This window comes from Sceloporus undulatus, chromosome 6 (genome assembly GCF_019175285.1).
Source record: "Sceloporus undulatus isolate JIND9_A2432 ecotype Alabama chromosome 6, SceUnd_v1.1, whole genome shotgun sequence".
Classification (NCBI taxonomy): Eukaryota; Metazoa; Chordata; class Lepidosauria; order Squamata; family Phrynosomatidae; genus Sceloporus; species Sceloporus undulatus.
The window spans coordinates 99,486,890-99,507,062 of NC_056527.1; the positions used below are offsets into that span (position 1 = coordinate 99,486,890).

Sequence of the window (20,173 nt, forward strand, 5' to 3'; positions counted from 1 at the left end):
GATGAACAAACAGACTGCTTATAGTATATCTGCTTAATCATTAATAAAGTCTAAAGTCTTCACAGATTCCTAAAAATGATGCCTTTGTAGATGGTAAATCAAAGACAAGCATGAAAAGCCAAATCTGCCACTGGGAAGCATAAAATTCTGTGTTGTCAGTTTCTAGTAGGATTTTTACAGTTTTTCTCAAACTCTCTGACATATTGCGACACCCAGATTAGAAAAATAACCAAACCCAGCCCAAATATCTAGTCTTTCCATTTTATTTCCAGTAATTGTGGGGTGCCTTTTGGCTGAATTCTAATATGGGAAAGGTTTCAGGGGCCACATCCCAGCAGTGAGAGGGGTCAAAGTGAAAAAAGAAAAAGAAAGAAATCCAGCATGCTTAAAAGCTACCCCCTTTCTTCTGAAAAACCCAACTCAGGACCAAAACACATTGCAGAAATAATTTTGTTTCACACTACTTTAACTGCCCTGGCTCAGAACTGTAGTTTTAATAATAATAATAATAATAATAATAATAATAATAATAATAATATTTATTTATATCCCGCCTCTCTACAAAAAGCAATTGAGGCAGCTTACAAAGTTAAAATATAGCATCCAAACCCTCAACCCCCCCTTAAAATACAATTAAAAAATGTGGAATTAAAAACATAAAACATAGTTAAAAAACAGTACAGTAACTGTGGTCAGCAGTTAGATTTCCTTCCGATGGCCAGAGAACTATTCAGGAAAGTGTTTTTGTGAAACATTTAGCCTTCTCTATCAGAAAGCTCTGGTGCCACCACAAACTACAATTCCCAGGATTGCCTAGCACTGAACCAGGGCAGTTAAAGCGGTCTCAAACTGGATAATTTCTGCGGTGTGTTTTGGCCCTCTGTGAACAAAAAAACAAACAAACAAAAAACAAAACAAAACAAAACAAAAAACAAAAACAAACAAACAAACAAACAAACAAAAAACCATTTTATGTATGCTCAGAGTAACCTTCACATCTTGCAGAGTGCCTTCCTAGTACTGATTATTGATCCTTTTAGGATGAGTTCAACTCAAATAAAATGCTCAGTGTGCTCTTGTAATTCCCTAATATGGTTCCTTGGTCTCAGGGCCAGGCCCTTCTTCTCTAGTCCTAAGAGTGAGGAGTAGGAGTCTCAGGGTGAGAAAAGTGGGTGTGTATATATAATTTCTTCTTTGGCTAGTTTGCCTCATTTGTGCAGCTTTTCTTGGTGCTTAATGATATTGTCAGGAGCTTTCTCTTGTAACATCCCACCCCAACTGTAACATACACCCATAGACTCAGAATTGGAAGAGACCCTGTTGCACCAGATGATGGACCTTTGATGTTTGGAGACACTAAGGAAACAATAAATCAGATCTAAGTTTGCTTATAAGGAGAAAAATGTTTCTTTGAAATAAAGAGGATCAGACAGCAAAAGATCCAGCACAGAGCAATTGACCTGTCTGGACCATACTAACGGGATAAGAAGTACAATTCATATCATACTTGTTTAGAGAGCCCCCTGCCTCAAAGCTTCAATAAGTGATTTCCTGCTTGTGTCATCTCTGAAATGCTATATCAAAACTTTCTCAGCATGGCAGAGTGCAAGTCTTTGGCATATAAAATCCTGGTACCCATGCATCAGCTCCCTGGAATATAAGCTCATATGTATGCATCGAAGGATGCAGTGGCTTAGTGGTTAAGATGCCAATTCTGATAAACGGAAGATCGGAAGGTTGGCAGTTCAAGGTCTGAATGCTGCATGATGGGGTATGCTCCTGTCACTAGTCCCAGCTTCTGACAACCTAACAGTTCAAAAGCATGCAAATGCAAGTAAATAGATAGGTACCACTTTGGTGGGAAGGTAACAGCATTCGGTGCAGTCATGCTGGCCACGTGACTACCAGAGTAGTCCTCGGACAACGCTGGCTCTTCGTCTTAGTAATGGAGATGAGCACCATCCCCTACAGTCGGTTATGACTAGACATTCATGTCAAGGGACCACCTCTACCTTTTTTACTTTTATATGCGTCAAACCTGGTATGCTTGTTCCATGAACTCACTGTTTATTTGACTTTTGTCTGTTGTTTGACCCATCTTCCAATTGAAGAAAACAAACAGTATTACAAGCTCCATGTTAAAGCAGTCACACATAGCTGCCAGTGTATATAGAACCCTTAGGGCCATCTAGATCAACCCCTGCCAGTGCAGAAATCCACAAATGAGGTAGCTGAGAAGTGTCTAACCTCAAGTGAAGTAGGAGAACATACCTGAGGTGTATACTTCTCAATCTGCCTCCTGTGACATCAGCAGGGGTTATCCCTAGCTTTGGGCCCTGAAATTTCAGAGCCTGGGAGAGTCCTGGCCTGGCAACACTATTCCCTCATGTCCCAGTGATCACTGAAGATTTCCTACCCTTCTTTACATCCATCCAAGATCAGCAAATGTTTCACAATATCTTCCACAGAAGGCTGCATAAATTGTGGGCATGCTGCCATGTTTACCTTGATAGGATTCCCAGGTCTCACCCACTCTTCTGGGAAGTTTGATGGCCTTGAGCACTGTCAATGTCCTTTCCAAATTAAACATGAGATAGATGTTCGATTTATCTGTTCATATATATATATATATATATATATATATATATATTGCATTTATTCTGTCTTTTTGAGATTTTTTTAAAAAAAACCCTATCTCCAGAAACTTCTGTGGAAAGTATAGAAATTATCACAGAGTTCACCTTAGCACTCACCTTTGTGCTTTCCTATTTCTCAAAAGTAGGTTGCCACTTCAATTGTGTCTTCTTTTTATCTCCAAAGGTCAAAAAGCTACTTCAAGCTACCATGTGTGAAAGCTATTTGTGGTTGTATTTTGGGCATATCATGAGAAGACATGCATCATTAGAAAATACAATAATGCTTGGTAAAATAGAAGGCAATAGGAAAAGAGGAAAATCACATTACAGGCAGATAGACTCACTGTCCTCAGTTTGCAAGACCTGAGCTGGGATGTTGATAAAAGGGATGCTTGGAGGTCTTTCATTCATAGGATTATCATAAACTAAAGTCAACTTGAAGGCAATTAACAGCAATAATTTGTGGGTGACTCAGTCAGTCTTCATTTCTGGTAGAAAATATGTCTTCCTTACCTGTCTCCTATAAAATCCCATTGCTTGGGAAAACACTGGACATACAGAGGAAGCTTCTAGACTGCAAATTCACCTTCTATAATCTTGGAAGTAAAGAGAGGTGCAGCAAACTCACACAAATGAATATGTGCAATTGGGATGTAGCAGTGATAAACACAGTGTTCCCCCTCTATCTCTGTTGTCATTGGTTTTCATCTCACAGAATGATCTTCTTCACAGTGACATTCAAAAAGAAAGTTGTGTTAGTCTATTTTAGCATAAGGAGACATAAAGGAACCCAGAAGCAACTCTGGGATTATGTGGGAAGAACACATTTATAGCACAACCTTTTGTGGGCACAGTCCCCCTTATCAGATCTGGTGAAATAAATGGTGTCCTCAAAAGCTTATATTAGAAATTTCTTCCTCCCTGTTCATCTCAAAAGTCCTACGGGATTCATTTCTGCCTTTATTTGATATTGTTAAGTTTGATTTCTCTTCCTTCTATGCTGCTTCCTGTCTGTCTCTCAGACATGTAGTCAGAGTTAGCAGACCACCTCTTTCTCTGTCTACCAAGTATATGTATTTCAATTTGATACAGCTGTCTGTTCATTGAAGGCCATCTTTCGTGATATTTCCAGAGCCCATCTTCTATGTATGCTATCATACTGCCCTGTGTTTCACTTTATTGCCCACTGGAGTGGCGATGCAAATCATACCAAAAGGTATATAGGCATGGACGAACTCACCATAGGATTCCCTTAGCAATACAGATCTGAGCTCAGATAATGAAATCCAGGACCAGGAAAGAATGGTGCATCTTTGCTAGTCCCAGACAACCCATCACGCCCTCTGGATATGACCCAAGAAAGAGCAAGGTAAAGTGTGATTGCATGGAGAATAATCTATTTATGACCATGGACAAAATCATTTTTGATCATGGGACATATCTGTGAAGACCTCAGCCTTAGCTCTTCCTTTTGTAGCTGCCTGGCATGAGAGCCAACATGAGATCAATCCAGGTCTTAAACAGATAAATCATTAAGCATGCTATTTGTTCAGTCCCTGGATGGGCAGTGCAAACAGCAGTTTTACATTTATGTAAGGAAGAAATGCTCAAATAGGGCACAGGAGAAAAAGAAGTGAGTGAACCTCCCATTCTTCATATTTGTTGGAGTGACTTAGGAAGGAGATGACCTCTGCTGCGATCTCTCTCTTGTATGCCTGGATTTTCCTACCTTTGCTCACAACAGGTAGAGGTAAGGAATATTCCAGTTGTTATTCCTGGTTTAGTTAACATGTTTTAGCAATAAATCACTAATTTCTTCATTCAGTGAATTTTTTAATAACTGGTCAGAACACACACATACCTTTATTTTCTTACAGTTCTGTCAAAGGAAAAAACGTGACAGTTGGAAGTGTGATACAATACAGTACAGACATCAAGACTGCCGAGATACCATAAAAGGGTGATTTTGACCTTTCTCAAATCAAGGCTGGGATCATTCCCCAGATTGTAGTAAAATTAATTTAAACCAGGGCTGAGCACGCTGTGGGCCTCCAGATATTGCTGGACTACAACTCCTAACTGGCATAGCCAATGGTGAGAGATAATGGGAGTTGAAGTATAAAAGCATCTGGAGAACGACAAGTTACCCACCCTGATTTAAACAAAATGAAGTTCCTAGACAGGCTAGAGTCCAACTAATTCTCTGGGTGAAAAAATACAGCTAAATGAGGTCAAAGAAAAGTTCAGCCTACATTCATTAGTCAGGGAAGAAGCAACTGCTTCCTACTTTCCACCCAGAAATAACACTCAGCTTTACTTGCCAGTTGTGTTGGGACCACAGAGCTGAAGAGAGACCCACTGTGGTCACTGCTTTTGGCCAAGGAACCAAGGACTACTGGGAGGCAGCATCTCCTGACTCCCTGGAAAAATAGAGTTAGAAAAGACCACAAGAGCAATCCAGTCCAAACCTTGCTATACAGGAATACATGAACAAAGATATGGATCTAAATGTTACTCTCTACACAGAGAATAAACAGCTGCTACAGGCTTAGTTCATCCCTCCTTCTATGCCAGGAAGACTACTCAGATACTACTACCAGTTGCTCAGGGATGAGTCAGCAGAAGGAGAGTACTTTCTGACCCCATCCCTGGGTTGATGATTTATATATACACTAGGGATGTAATATTATTATAATAAAGAGCCTGTGTAGTATAGTGATCTGAGTGTAGGACCAGGACTCTGGAAGACCAGGGTTTGAATCCATGCTTGGCTATGGAAACTCATTGGCTGACCTCCCATTCTCTCAGTCTCAAAAGAAGGCAATGGCAAACCTCCTCTGAATAAATCTTTCCAGGAAAGCCCCAGGATAGGTTGGTCTTAGAGTTGGAAAGAACTTAAGAGAACACTCAATAACATTATATCTGTTCTAAGGCATTTTCACAGTCATTCAACAGTTTTAAGAACTATTTTTTTCTATATTGCAAAATAATTAAAACTAAGGATGATAACAATCAAGTTGATGGATAATAATAATTCTTCTCTGGAACCACAGTTGTTTTCTATAATTACTGAATGTCAGTTTGTAGATCTCAATATTTTAGAATATTTTCCCTCTGTCATCCATTTTGCCATCCCCAGACATTGCTATATAATCCATCTATAATCAGACCAATTCTATATTAAGTTTCTATTGGAGGATAAGTCCACAAAAGTAACTTTGGCTGTCACTAAATTTCTTACACAGGCAGAAAGGATCAGAGCTCTCTGTGTTTTAGATAAAAGTTGATAGTAACTGTTCTACAGTTTTACTGTAGAGTTTTATCTCTATTTGATATCTGTCCCTTTTTATTTTAGGCTTGATTTTTTTATTAGATCTGTGGATCAGAAGAAACATTTTGATTTGAAAACTTGTATTGTAGATGTGACAATCCAGGGGGACAATAGAACTGAAAACAAAGAGAGGGGAAAAGTTGTGAAATATGAAGGCCTACAAATTGAAATACAGAGCCTCTGGGAAAAAACAACACTGGGTTTTGTGGTGATAGCTGCAATGGGAGCAATTTCAAATGGACTGACAAAACCTCTGAATGAAATTGTCATTAATAGGTTCACAATGGCACAATTACAAAAAGTAGCACTATTTAGAATATGCCATGTTATCCAGTGATATCTCATTGGTTCCTAGGTTTTGGAAAGAAACAGAGAAATGTGCCATTGGAATATGGCACGGGGTGGCGGCTGGGCTGTCAGGAATGTATGGAGCATTTTGGATGTTTATTGGATATTTATTACCTGCACTGAAAGAATAAGGCAATAAAATAATAAAAATATCCAGAACATCAAATTTCAAATGAACGTTTCTGCTCTGTTAATTCATTTGCAAATGAACCATCTGAAGATTCTCACACCTGGCCTGAGGAAGTGGCAAATTACTTGGCTTGTACACAGACATTTAAAAAGGGCTGGGAAATAAAAAATCCTTATGTTAACCCAACAGCAATGAACGTTTGTCACATCCCTATTACAAACATCTGATGATACCGGTATGGGGAACTAAAGTTAAGTATGCTAATCTCTGACCTTTTTTCTGCACCTAGACAACAGGGGTTATTCTGACGGACAAGCCTGTGTCTTTCCCTTCGCCTACAAGAGCTGAACTTTCTACACCTGTACCAATGAAGATGATAATCTTGAGAGGTTTTGGTGTGCCACCACAGGAAGCTTAGATAAGAATAATAAATGGACCTACTGCACTGATACAAGTACGGATTTTGTAGAAGCGTACGATGGGTTAGGGTAAGATAGGCAAGTTGTGTTTGTAGACCAAAAAGAGTGAGAGAAAACTGTAAGAAGAAAGCAGGAAAAGACTGTGCGGAAAAGGAATGCAATTATTCCTCAACTTTATTCTTGAGGAAAACAATTAGTAATTTCATCAACTTTCTTCCCATTTGAAAAAATTGAAAACTGCAGTTTTTGAGGATCATTATAGGTTCAGGACTTATTCTAACAAAATTTACACGTAGTATTTTTGCACATAAAACTGCATTTTCTGTGCAAAAAACAAACCCCCTTTCACAAAAATATTATTTTCTGAGCAGAAACCATCTAAAGGCCAAGAGCCTTGTCTGTTATGTCACCTGTCAAATCTAGTTGCCAGTAATAGTTTGTAACACCTAACAAGGCAGGAGACAATGAAGTTCACTGGTTTTCTAAATCTGGTTTATTAAAGACACAAGTTCTCAGACAAGTTTTCTTTGCTTCTATCCCCTCCTCCTGTTCCCATATTCTCTTTTCATCACTTCCATCCAGGACAACTTGCAAATCCTCATGGACCATGCATTTTCCCTTTCAACTACAATGGGAAAATCTACTCATCTTGCACAACTGATGGGTCATCCGATGGAAAGCTCTGGTGCTCTCTGACCAGGAACTTTGATGAATACCCCAAATGGACATACTGTGAACCCTCAGGTACAGGAGAGAGAGAGAGAGAGAGAGAGAGAGAGAGAGAAAAGAAAAGCCAACTTTTTTTAAAAGGAGATTTTTAAAAAGGAGGATCTAATAATGAGTGCTTCGTTGTATATACACTGGAAAAAAATTGAGCCAGCTTGTAAATTTGCAAGACAGGATAATTGTGAGTCTTAAACCCACTAGCCTCTTCCTGGTCACATAGGCTAAGTCAGAAATTGTAGTGGGTCCTTGTTGTAAATGTTTTCACCTACTCTGCTCTGTCAAGGGTTGGGGATGATGGCTCATTTGCCTAATTGTCAGAACTCATATGTCATGACTGACAGATATTTTAAGCACAGAAAGTGGTGAAAGATGCCACACTCGTATCACTATGCTCCTGAAGGGTGAGGGGACATTAACTAAATTTAGGTCTTACTGTTAGCTAGCTGAAAATGAAGAGGCCCATGTTGGAACTTTCTATACAGTGATGGTTAGCAGATAGCAACAAGCATGACCTCCTCAATTTTGCTTCTGTGGTAAAAAGTTAATGACAAACCCATCTTGCCACCTTGGCACAGCTGTGCTTAGAATTGCATGGGGGAGTACACCAAGAAGAAAGCTTATGTTGTGAGCTAGGTTTTCCTGCGTTGTATGTTTGCCTCATTGCAAAATTAGGTTTGTTCGCAATGAAGTTGTCTCCCTAGTTTAGATGCTTGCTTGTCACAGGGATTGGAGGCACACACACATATACAGGTTGAAAATGCAGGGTCTAGTAATGCTATAGGATAAATGTCAGTTTTGCCAATTGCCTTTAAGCCTGATTATTATGAACACGAATCTTACGAGAGCAGAACAAAGTTGTACAGGTGTCAGTCATCATCCATTTTACAGTTTCTGTGAATCTGTCTTAATGTAGTTCTCTGAACTTCTTAAATGACTCTTTATTCCCTCCACAGAACCCCTCCCTTGTGTCTTTCCTTTCATTTTTAAAGGGAAGTCCTATTCTGCATGTACTAGGGATGGAGCTGGAGATAACGTATTGTGGTGTGCCACAACTAATAATTATGACAGGGACACTAAATGGACAACATGCTCTCTTCAAGGTAGGAACCTCATGATATCAAGAAACTCAATGGATGGAGTCTAGGGCATAACTAAAGACTGAGAAAGTAAACTTGTGGACTACAGTGCCCCAAATCACCCACCTGGCATGGCCACTGGTCATGCAGGATGAAGGTCTCTCAGTTGTAGTCCAGAGAAATCACTTTTCCAACCTCAGGCAATAATCCTGTTTTACAAATTATATATGTAATCTGATGTGTTAAAAGAAGGTATATATATTCCTCAGAGTAATTTGTTGTTGTTGTGGCAAAATCTATATAAAAGTAGGAATGGGCTACAACAGTGGAGTTTATCTCATGCAATTTTAGCGCTAACCCAGGCATGAGACAGGATTGGGCTGGAATGAGTTAAAACTGATATTAATGCACACAAAATTGCTGCTGCGCTGCTGCCCAACCATCACCCATCCTCCAGCAGTGCTCTGGTGGCCAATTTTGGTACTACGCATTCCGTAGTTCCAAAATTGGCCACCAGAGCACTCCTGGAGGGCGGGTGATGGTCAGGCAGCAGCAATTTTGCGTGCATTAACATCAGTTTTAATCCATTCCAGCCCGATCCAATCTCATGCCTGGGTCGGCATTAAAATTGCATGTGATAAACTCCATTGTCTACAGCATTGGCCCTGCCTGTACTGGCTATAAATCTGGGTTGAATCTGGAGCATAATGCTGGGGTTAAAACTGGCCCCGAAGTGACCCCAATGGTAGTTGCATACACTGGAGCAAACCCAGTGCACTGTTCACATGGGTAAGCTGAATCCATACCACATCAACATGGTTGACCCGTTCCCTGTTCCTGGAGCCACAGACGCCACTTCTGAACCTGTAGGAGCTCAGTGGACAGGCTGCCTGGTGTGCCACTACCTTTCCTGATGGTGGGCTTACCCATGTGACCAATGAAAAGAGAGGGTAGAAGGAAATCGCCAATCATAAGACTGGAGTTTCTTGAGGCCCCAGCCATGTGATTGGAGTCTCTCTACCGTGGCTTCACATTGGTTGCATTGACAAGTGGTGACATGCTGTGTGACCTGTCCACAGAGCTCCTGCTGGTACGGAAGTGGCGGCCATAGCTACAGGAACAGGACATCCTCTTTCTCATGCTGGGAAATCAGGATGGCATGGCACCTGGTGTGTTAAAAGTGGGCTAGCTTGACATTATTTAAAGAATACATAAATTCCAAATGAAAACCTAGATTTTGCCATTTTATATAAGGAACACCATTTTGCTATTCCATTATATTATATTGCTATTAATCGGATGAGCATCCATGGATTTTTGTATCCTGGGGGTGGTGTAGGTGTCCTGGAACCAAATCCCACCAGATACCAAGGGCACATTGTAATCCCAGCTAAAGGCACAGAATGGGAATCAAACACCATACCACTGGGAGGCAATGTGATACATCCCAAAACTGATTAACTTCACAGGAAATAGGAGTCAGAAAATGTAACCAGGCTATGAGAGAAACAGTCACACAAAGGCCAAATGATACTAGGAGAACACAGATGGGAATTCTGGTGCAATTCCTATTATTCCTCACCACTGGCATTGCAGGCTGGTTCTACTGGAGCTGTAGTCCAATGACTTCTGGAAGCCCACAGTGCTAGCCTTCCCAAGGTAGGCAGTTGGCTTCTCCTTGATGAGTTCCTCAGTGCATGCAGACATATGGATACCCTCCAAGCAGGTTTGAGAGAAAAGCCAGGAAGTGGGTAGGGATGTGTGTGTGCTGAAGAATCTCTGTAAGGAAAAGCAAGGTATTTTCATGCATGCTTCGCCTTACTGTAATTCTTCAACAGACACAAGCACACACAGACACACACAACTGGCTTTCCTCATTGGACCTGCCTGGAGGGTGTGTGTGTGTCTGTGCATGTGCACCCATGTTTGTTTGCTTGCTGAAGAAACTCAGCAAAGGAAAAGCAAGCTGCCCTCCTGCAGGCTTCTCTTTGCTGGGATTCTTTACAAACACACACACACCCTTCAGCATGGGTCTGAGGGGAAAGGCACAACTAGCTTTCCTCTCAGACCTGCTGGGAGGGAGAGAGCATATGTATGCTGAAGAAACAGCACAAGGAAAAGGAGGCACTCCCTTGGCAGCCTCTCTTCCCCTATCCCATCATGGGTTTGAGCAGGAAACATGTGCTTCTCCTCCTCCACTGTTTCCACCTTGGACTCTCGGGGCTGGGGTGGGAAAGCTTAAGGCAGCAGGGAATCAAGAACCAGATGGAAAGGAAAATGGTGGGACTAAAAATGGGAGGGCTCTGTTACCTCCCTGCTGGCCAGCACCCCGATGAGTCCTGGAAAAAGCTGCCTGGTAGCAAGAACACCCCACTAGAGAAGGGGGTGCAGCTGGGTGACACCCTTCTCCAAGGTGTCACCCGGTGTGGTTCACACCACCTGCCTGCCCAGTGATGCTAATGGGACAAAATAACCCCAGTAAATCAGCTGGTTTTTGTTGGGATGATTGTCTTCTTCTACCAACTGCACAGCTTTGGGTGTAATACACGTGGAATGATGAAGGATAAAGGAGAAATTTACGTGGCCAGCCAGATCAGCCCAATCAACCCTCACAATCAATCAGGAACAGATGATATTGCAAAACTGTCCTCACATCCAGTCATTTCTTGTTAACATTGGGATACTTTTCTTTGTTATAGTCAATGCAATGTATTAAGGGGAAAGAAAAGCACATCAAAGCAGAAGTGTTAATCTTGAAGGCAGAATGTTCAGCTTCTGACCGTGGTTCAAAACCAACCCATCCTCTTAATTAAATGTTCTCTCCATCCATAGAATATGAAGGCAACTCCAAAGGACAGGCCTGTTTCTTCCCGTTCAGCTACAGGAATCGGACATTCTTTACTTGCACCAATGAAAATGAAAAAGATGGACGATTCTGGTGTGGTACAAGTGGGAGCTATGATAAAGAGAAGAAGTGGAGTTACTGTGCTGACACAAGTAAGACAGAAGGAAGCCGAGATTTTGGAAACCAATGATCCGATACTGAAAAGGGTTATAAAAAGAGTTGCCATTTCTTTTGAAAATGGAACTGGGAGAGGAAGTGGAGAAGAGACTACATGACTATCATGTGTTGTTAAGAGGGGGATAGGAATGTTGTCACAGAATAAGATTTATCCTTCCTTAAAAATTGTTTAAAAATTGTTATTATCAAGATAGCACAAACAATTAGAGATAGATGATGGTAAGTATGACAGTGATAATGAAGATAATATTAATATTAAAGAATATTAACTACAATAAGAGAAGGCAATAAAATAGTTTAGTTTTTGATCAAGTTTCCATCGGGTTTTCTCTAGAGTAATTGAAGTACAAGCCTACAATCTCCATTTTATTTGCCTCCTCTAAGAACCTGGTGGATTAGATCTGAATCCCATCAAGATGAGCTTCAGATGAGTGACTAAATAGGCTTCCCAGATGCACGCAAAAAGAACTAGTGGCAATTGACCTTCTTATTCAGAGGCATGGAGGTTCTGCACAGTTATGCTGCCAGCTGCTGATTAAGAAACAAATAAGTATCTGTCAGCTCACAGGAAGATATCTCTAACAATTCAGTATGTCATAAGGTAATCTTGTAAAACTTTTGCTTGGGATCTTTGCTATTCCTAGCACTTGTGGATTTGGGTCTGAAAGACTAAGGAAAGCTGAAAATAAGAGATTTTCCATGCTTGGCTGAGAGGAGATGGAACTCTTGGGAGAAATTTGATAGGGCATCCTCTATATTGCTCATCTGGTCCATTGCCATCTCTGCTGAAAAGAAAGGTGATAGTATGGTATAGGTCTATGTTGTGTAAGGGAGTGATACAATCCAGGAAACATTGTTGTCATAAAAGAACCTCCCTTGTCTTTTTTCTTTGATCTTTCAGGACTGGATGCAAGCCCTAAAGGACCATGCACCTTCCCTTTCATCTACAAGGGCCAGTCTTATTCTACATGCACAACAGATGGATCATCCACTGGAAAGCTCTGGTGTTCTCTCACCAGCAACTATGATGAAGACCCACAGTGGACATATTGTGAATCCTCAGGTGGGGACAAAATCATAACAGGCAGGTCTTAAATGAAATGTAGGAAACCGAGACGCAGCCCCTTTCCTAGGCAGATTGGGGCTGTGGCAACGTCATGCTGCAGCCCCGATCTGGCCTGTTGATGGTGCAAAAAGGAGCAGCAAAAAGTGGCTGCTTTTTGCACCCACGAAAGAACACCATAGCTGCAGCAGTACAGCTATATGGCTCTTCTTCGGAACTGCTTTGTATGGATGCAGTGACAGAGGCATGCCATGAGGCCGCACGCACTGTGTGGAAGGTACACAGCATCAGGGTGCCCTGGGGGAGTGGATTCAGGCATGTATCATGAGGACACTACGCCCTGACTCTGCTGCTTTGCCGGCCTTTCAGGCCGGTCTGTACATAACGTGAGGTGACTATGTATCTTGAGTTTTGGTGGTACAGGAGATTTGCACTGCTACTGCAGTACATGGGCCCCTTTGTGGATACTCAGGTTTATCTGACCTGTGGATCACAGCCCAGGGGAAGATTAATACAAAGCTGCAATGACAAAGTAAATCCCACAGAAGACAAAGACACATAACATTTCCTCATGGCATCAAATATCTAAGCCATCAAAATTGTTCTGCTAACCATGGAAATTACAGAAAGGCCCAGTGGGAAATATACCAGCATTTCTGTACCTTATGCATCCTTATCACCCAATGCTGTCTGACTTGGAATTCTGGAAGGTGGCTGAAATGGTCTTTTCTAGCCTTCTTATAAGATGAGCTAGTGCTCCATTCAACAGTTCCTGCGGACATAGTAGACTGCATCTCTGTGTTTTGGGTACCTTTCTGGTTAAGAGACATGTGAGAGTAATGAGAAATGCAGTACAGGCAGTAAATATCAAGTTAAAGACACTTGGCATATGTGTGACTCCTGCAGAATGGATCAGTAGAATGCAGTTGAACCTCCTCCTCTCCAGTGATTTACCTCACTATATTACTTCCTACCCAGCCCCATTTAATATAGTTTTTAAACACTTGTCTTATGCCTTTTGTTTCCTCTTTAGAACTCCGCCCGTGTGTCTTTCCTTTCAAATTCAATAACAAGTTCTATTCTTCATGCACCAGAGAAGGTGCTGGTGATAACATACTATGGTGTGCCACAACTGCTGACTATGACAGGGACACTAAATGGAAGGCATGTTCCATTTAAGGTAGGAAGTTTGGTAGCAGCATGTTTGTACACTATGGTTCAGACTCATAAGGTGCATGGACTGATTGTAGCCTCCTCATCCTTGTTCCAAATGTCCATTCTTTCTGGTCCTTTGGACAACCATTGTGAGTTCCCTCAACTCCCACAATACATCATAAGAAAGACTGAATAGAAAGGACATTTACCGAATTCCTCCTTTCCCTGTCTCCATATTTGTTATGTGCAAATTCTATACAATTATTTTTTTTAAAAAAGGTAAAAAAACCCCTATATATATTTGTGCATATTTTCTAAATGGAAGTTTTAATGCATGTGCCCCATTTTCTAAAGTGTGTTTGAGAATTTTACAAAGTAGCTCTTCTATATTTTCCCCAAAATGTGTGCATGATGTTGAACGTCCCACTTTTTTCTTTCATGAAATATGTCACAGGCCTGAAAATGGGCAGTGTTTCATGTAGGATGTGTGGATCTGGGCAAAGTTATGGAGCAAATCTTCCACACCAACCATAATGATAATGGATTTTGATAGTCTGATAGAAATAAGAATTACAATACTTGGAACCCAATCACAGTATTATAAGCCAATGTGGTGTAGTGGTTTGAGAATTGCATTATGACTTTGGAGACCAGGGTTCAGTCCCCCTACTTAGACACAGAATCCCACTGGACGACCTTGGGCAAGTCACACATTCTCAGCCGCAGAAAACCCTGTCATAAGTTTACCTAGGGTGGCCATAAATTGGACACAACTTGAAGACACACAACAACAAAGAGGTTTAAACAGAAGGATGATATCTCAGAGTTAGAGGGTAAAATAGGTAGGTTGTTAAAATAATCAATTTGCTATTGTTATAACAAACTCAATTCCCTCCAAGACAATGGTTATAAAGCTATCCAAAAATTTTATAGCATGTTTGAAGACTTAACAGATTTATTGTAATTTGAGCTTTCAATGGATTCATAGAATCATAGAATCGTTGGCGGGTTACAGACCGCCATTAGGGACATCCTGAGGACGTCCCAGTTTGAAAAAGGGGTGTCTCTTCCAGACGCTCCTAACCTTATCACGGACAGAGTCCGTGACAAATGGCGGTGGCCGTTCTACACGGCCGCTGCCATATTGACGTAGTGGACACTGTGCGTCCGCACGTCATGCCCCGGAAGTGACGCCGCGAGTGCGCGACTAGCGCCTTGCGGCGTCTCTTCTGAGGCCCAGGAAGGAGTGCGATTTCCGCGCTCTCGGACACTGAAAGCGGAGGTGGAGCCAGACCGCCGCAATCCGGCGGTCTGTAACGCGCCATTGAATTGTAGAGTTGGAAGAGACCGCAAGGACCATCCAGTCCAACCCCCTGCCATGCAGGAAATCTAAATCAAAGCATCCCTGACAGATGGCCATCCAGCCTCTGTTTAAAGACCTCTAAGGAAGGAGACTCTACTACACTCCGAGGGAGTTTGTTCCACTGTCAAACAGCCCTTACTGTCAGAAAGTTCCTCCTAATGTTAAGGTGGAATTTCTTTTCCTGGAGCTTGCATCCATGGCTCCAGGTCCTAGTCTCTGGAGTAGCAGAAAACAAGCTTGCTCCTTCCTCAGTATAATAGGATTGAATTACACTTTGTTCATGTTATAATAAATGCATTCATCTTAAACAATAATACTTTTCAATTCGGCTGTAACAGTCACCTTTTTGATTATTTTGAAAAGGGATTATATTAAAGAAATGATGGGAAGCTATCAAGAGATGATAATTCCTTTTTAATATTTTTACTTTATAATTGCAGGCCTCATTTTGGTATTCCCACAGTGTCCTAATCTGATGTTACCCTAAAATAGGCATGAAGAATTATAATGGGCCTGGAGTCCAGTTTTTGCATCTCGACTTTGGGGAGCTGCACAGATACTAAAAAAATTCCTTCCCCAAAAACAACCAATAGAAATCATTGGCAGGCGAATTCTAGTTTTGAAAAAAGTGATACCATTTGATATTAAACTGCTAGAAAAAAAGCAGTTGAAGAAGTTTAGAGGGAATACAAAGAGAGTAAAAGACAATTCTGCTCTGAGATACTGTGAGAATATAAAAATGGTGGCTTTCTAATGACCTACAGATGCTCCACTGAGTTTGGATGCTCTCTCATACACACATATGTGCGTGTGCCGTCAACTTACTTGTCAGTTTATGGCAACCCCATGAATCTCATTGGATTTTCATATGTAAGTAATACTCAGGATTTTGCCATGTCCCACCTCTGAAGTATAGCCTACGGCACGTGGTATTCATTGGTGGTCTCCCATCCAAGTACTAACAAGGGCCAACCTTGCTTAACTTCCAAGATCAGACAGGATCTCATGCCTTTAGGATATTTAGGCACCACCAGCTACTTCTTAATAAATTCAATCTAAAGGAATTAGGAAGGCAAGAGACCCCAATCAAAGACACGAATCAGTGCTTTGGACCCTCTCCACTTGTTTATTTTTTGAACCCAGGGTTTTCAATCTCTCTTTTGTTTTTTAAAATAAACTTCAGTTAAATTCTGCTCTATTATTGTTCTTCACATCTTCAGAATATGAAGGGAATTCCAAAGGCAAGCCCTGTGTCTTCCCCTTCATCTACAGAAACCGTACATTCTACACCTGCACCAATGAGGCCACAAAGGATGGGAGATTTTGGAGTGCCACAACGGGAAACTATGACGAGGATAGACAGTGGCGCTATTGTGCAGATTCAAGTAAGTCAGGGCGGAATACCCTCCAACACTTTAGAGATGAAAACTGAGACATGTGTGGCCAAGAAACATCAGTGTGTGATCAAGATGGCAAAAGATATTAAGGAAGAAGAAGAAAGTCAAATTTTAAAGTACACCTTTATGGGAAATGTAGGTACTAGAGTGACAATTTTTGTTCTTCTGTCTACTGAGTATGTAACTGATGAAGCGATGGAAGATGGACAATGAATTCTGAGGATTAGAACAATGAATGAATTGCACTACTGTTAAGCAATAGAAGATCCATCTACCCCAGGAGGAAGCAACTATGGGAGGCTTGGGGGCCACCTTAGATCCCCATGTGACATTGGATCCCACTATACCTCTGCAAAAGTTTAAAAAAATGTTTTACCCCATATAATAATAATAATAATAACAATAATAAATAGTTAATTTATATTTCCCGCCTCTCCCAGTTTGATCGCGGCAGGATTACAACCTAAAATACACCCAAGAATGGTCAATAAAACATGACAGCAATAATAATTTTAATTAACAAACCAACTCTATCATTAATAACAACAGTAATAAAATTAGAGAACAATCATAGTCAGAGGAGAGGAGCAGTATTTCTTATATAAGGTTGGGCAGGTATGCCCACCGGAAGAGATTCATCTTGATTACCCCCTTGAAGGCATCCAAGGAGGTAATAAGATGGATCTCCTCCGGGTGGCTAGTCCACCATTTTGGAGCAGCAGCTGTGAAGTCGTTGCTAATCTAGTTGTTTGTAGCTCTAATAAATGCTTCCCAGATGTTCTGAGTGTGCGGGGTGAATTATATAGGGAGAGGAGTTCCCGCAAGTAACTTGGGCCCAAGCCATATGTCCTCTAGGGATGCCAGGAACATTTTTTACCATATTTCCCTGCCACTTAGGCTATTTTAGGTCCAGGATGAATCTTTTTTCTCACATGTAGTGACTATAAGTCACTTCCTATTTACTTCCTGCTTTAAAAGAAGGCCCCCTGGGCATAAAATGATCTAGCAGGACACAAAATGCTCCCAACGCTACTAGGTCATTTGGAGACTTCTATAATTTATTGACCCTGGGGAGCCTTGGGGCCATAAAATGGTCTTGGAGGCTGCATGTATCACATAGACTGTACTTTTTCTATTTTAATCTACCCAAAGTAATATTGTTGGATTTTAGCTCCTATCCTGATGCCAAGCATTCCTGGCTGCAGTTGAAGCTGCTCTTGATGTCTTAAAGGAGAACAGATTATAGCTCTCCCCCCTCCCCCCGCATGGGAGTAGCACAGAGCAGTATTAAGGAAATACTGTATTGTTTTCATAAATTTTAGTTATCTCTGAGCCTTTTTCTCTCTTCCTTCCAGGATTAGATGCTAAACCCAAGGGACCGTGTGTCTTTCCTTTCATCTACAAAGGGAAATCTCAATCATCCTGTATAATGGAGGAGGCATTTGATGGGAAGCTGTGGTGCTCTCTCACCAGCAACTATGATGTGGATCCCAAAATGACATACTGTGATCTAGGGATGTAAAGAATATTCTCCAAAATTTGAAAATTAGTAGAAATATGCCTAATTCGACCATTCGCTCGCATTTTAGAGAGAAGAAATTCTGAGCACTCTCGATCAATGAGTAAGAATTTTTATTTTTAATAATTTTGAAATGAAGTGAAGAGACAAGACTTTGAGCTACAATTTGACCTCTAGGATTTGGGTATTTTGAGTAAGAAAAGCTACCATTCATACTGGCTTTTACCAGGGGCTATTTCCTTTGTTAGTGTGATTCCCCCCCCCCATCTTTTCTCACTCACAGCTTTGCTTTGAAAAACAAAACAGAACAAAGGAGGGAGCCTTCTCCCCTTTACATCATGCTCTGCCATAAAATTTTCACAAAAGAGAAGAAGGAGGTGGGGCTGACAAAGGGAAGTTTGGCAGATGTTTAAAGAACATTCCTCTTCTGAAAAAACCAGAAGGCACACACACACACACACAAAGAAAAAAGATCTCAACAATAAACAAGAAATGCTAGAGTTGGGGGACCCTCAAGGCCATCCAGCCTCCAACCCCCTTCTGCTATGAGTAATACATAGGAATACATGGGATCCTAGAGGACATGTAGTCTGACCCCTGTTCAACATCAAGTGGCACTGGAAGATGGGACAACCGAGGGTTTTCTGGCCATAAAGACGAGTTTTGCCATGGAATGCCCCTGGAGCTGAGACAGTGTGACCTTACAGATGAGAAGGGGAGGTGTGGGGTGCCAGTGGCAATGCTCTTCTGCAAGCAGGAATCCTCAAGAAGGAGCAGATGGACTTGGATGGACCTTTTACAAGCCTTGCCAGTGGCTGGTTCCCCTTCTCACCCGAGTCATAAATGAACTCTGTCTAGAGAAAGCCTGACAGACTCCTTTTATCATGACATTTTGATTTTCTTTCAAACAAGGAGATTTGACTTTGCCCAAAACTGGCACCGTAGTTTTAACAAATGTGGATTACAGGATTGTGGCAAAGGTTTTGAATAACAGACTGGCAAAAATAGCACCCAAATTTTTTTAGGTTCCCAAACCAGTGCTGTTCCAGGGCGCTTTATGGTGGACTCATTGTGTTTGTTTAGAGAGGTCTTTCATTTGGCCCAGAGAGGCAAATGGGAAACAGGGGAAATATTGCTCTTGATCAGGCCAAGGCTTTTGATCGCGTTCACCATCAGTTTATGTGGAAGCGCTGGCAAGAAGGGGTCTCCCCATCCGCTTTGTCAGGTAATCCAACTGCTTATCTGAAGGCGGCTGACTCCTCAGGTGAATGGACACAGGGGGACTCCGATTAGGCTGAATTCGGGGGTCAGGCAGGGCTGCCCCCTGAGCCCCCTCCTGGTTCGACTCGGTCCTTTGTCAAATCAGCAGAAGAGACAGAAGAAAGCATGAAGGGTTTGAGGGTTACCCTTCCCAACAGAGGAGTCATGCCTTTCCCATAGAGGCTTCGGTTGAGCAGGTGAAATACGCAGCCCATGCAGATGACATTTCTCTGTTTGTTAATGATCAAAGGGATAGCTTCAACTATGACTATTTCTGAGAGAATCAGCAAGCTTCGGGGCTCGGATAAACTTGCAGAAAAGTTATTTGATTTCCTTTCCCGAAAAGAGGAAAGTTTAATTTTGACTCCAGTAGAACTGTTAGTAGGATTCAGGAGGGGCAATATGAAAAGTCAGAAAATTAGAGGAATATAAAATTTTAGGTTTAATTTTCACTATAACCTTTTGTGGGGAAAAGAACTGGTATCTCTGGTTGGAAAAAATAAAGGCGTGTTTTGATAGATGGAACCATGGCAGTTAAATGTTTATCAGAAAGCAGTGTGCATAAGACTACCTTATGCCACAGGCCTTGACTCTTGCCGCAGTGTACCTCCTCCCCAAAATGTCTTAAAGGAGGCGGACAAACTGGTCTTCCATTTTCTCTGGGGAACGGCCTTTTTCCCTTTGCTTGGGCCGTGGCCTATAGGAAAGTGGCAGGGGGGGCTAGACCT

General features: G+C 41.5%; 1 protein-coding gene across 3 annotated transcripts; it reads left to right on the top strand.

Annotated features, from left to right (window-relative positions):
• Window positions 1-4,216: 4,216 nt before the first annotated feature.
• LOC121934676 (matrix metalloproteinase-9-like) lies at window positions 4,217-18,264 on the top strand. 3 transcript variants are annotated; one of them, XR_006104663.1, is made up of 5 exons: window positions 4,246-4,386; window positions 6,735-6,899; window positions 7,447-7,608; window positions 16,490-16,654; window positions 18,022-18,264. XR_006104663.1 is itself a non-coding variant. In XM_042475386.1 (4 exons), exons 1-4 carry the CDS (start codon window positions 4,320-4,322, stop codon window positions 18,186-18,188), a joined length of 561 nt encoding a protein of 186 aa, XP_042331320.1. In that variant the 5' UTR covers window positions 4,217-4,319; the 3' UTR covers window positions 18,189-18,264. The 3 variants fall into 3 exon arrangements, 1 of the variants encoding a protein (XP_042331320.1); XR_006104664.1 differs by having other exon boundaries at window positions 4,252-4,386; window positions 6,635-6,899; XM_042475386.1 differs by lacking the exon at window positions 6,735-6,899 and having other exon boundaries at window positions 4,217-4,386.
• The last annotated feature ends 1,909 nt before the right edge of the window (window positions 18,265-20,173 follow it).

Excerpts from the sequence above, each read along its gene's own strand:
- LOC121934676 (XM_042475386.1), top strand. The coding sequence starts at position 4,320 with ATGACCTCTGCTGCGATCTCTCTCTTGTATGCCTGGATTTTCCTACCT. Across the intron at positions 4,387-7,446 it reads TTTGCTCACAACAGGTAGAG|GACAACTTGCAAATCCTCAT; the intron begins GTAAGGAATATT and ends ACTTCCATCCAG. Across the intron at positions 7,609-16,489 it reads GACATACTGTGAACCCTCAG|AATATGAAGGGAATTCCAAA; the intron begins GTACAGGAGAGA and ends TCACATCTTCAG.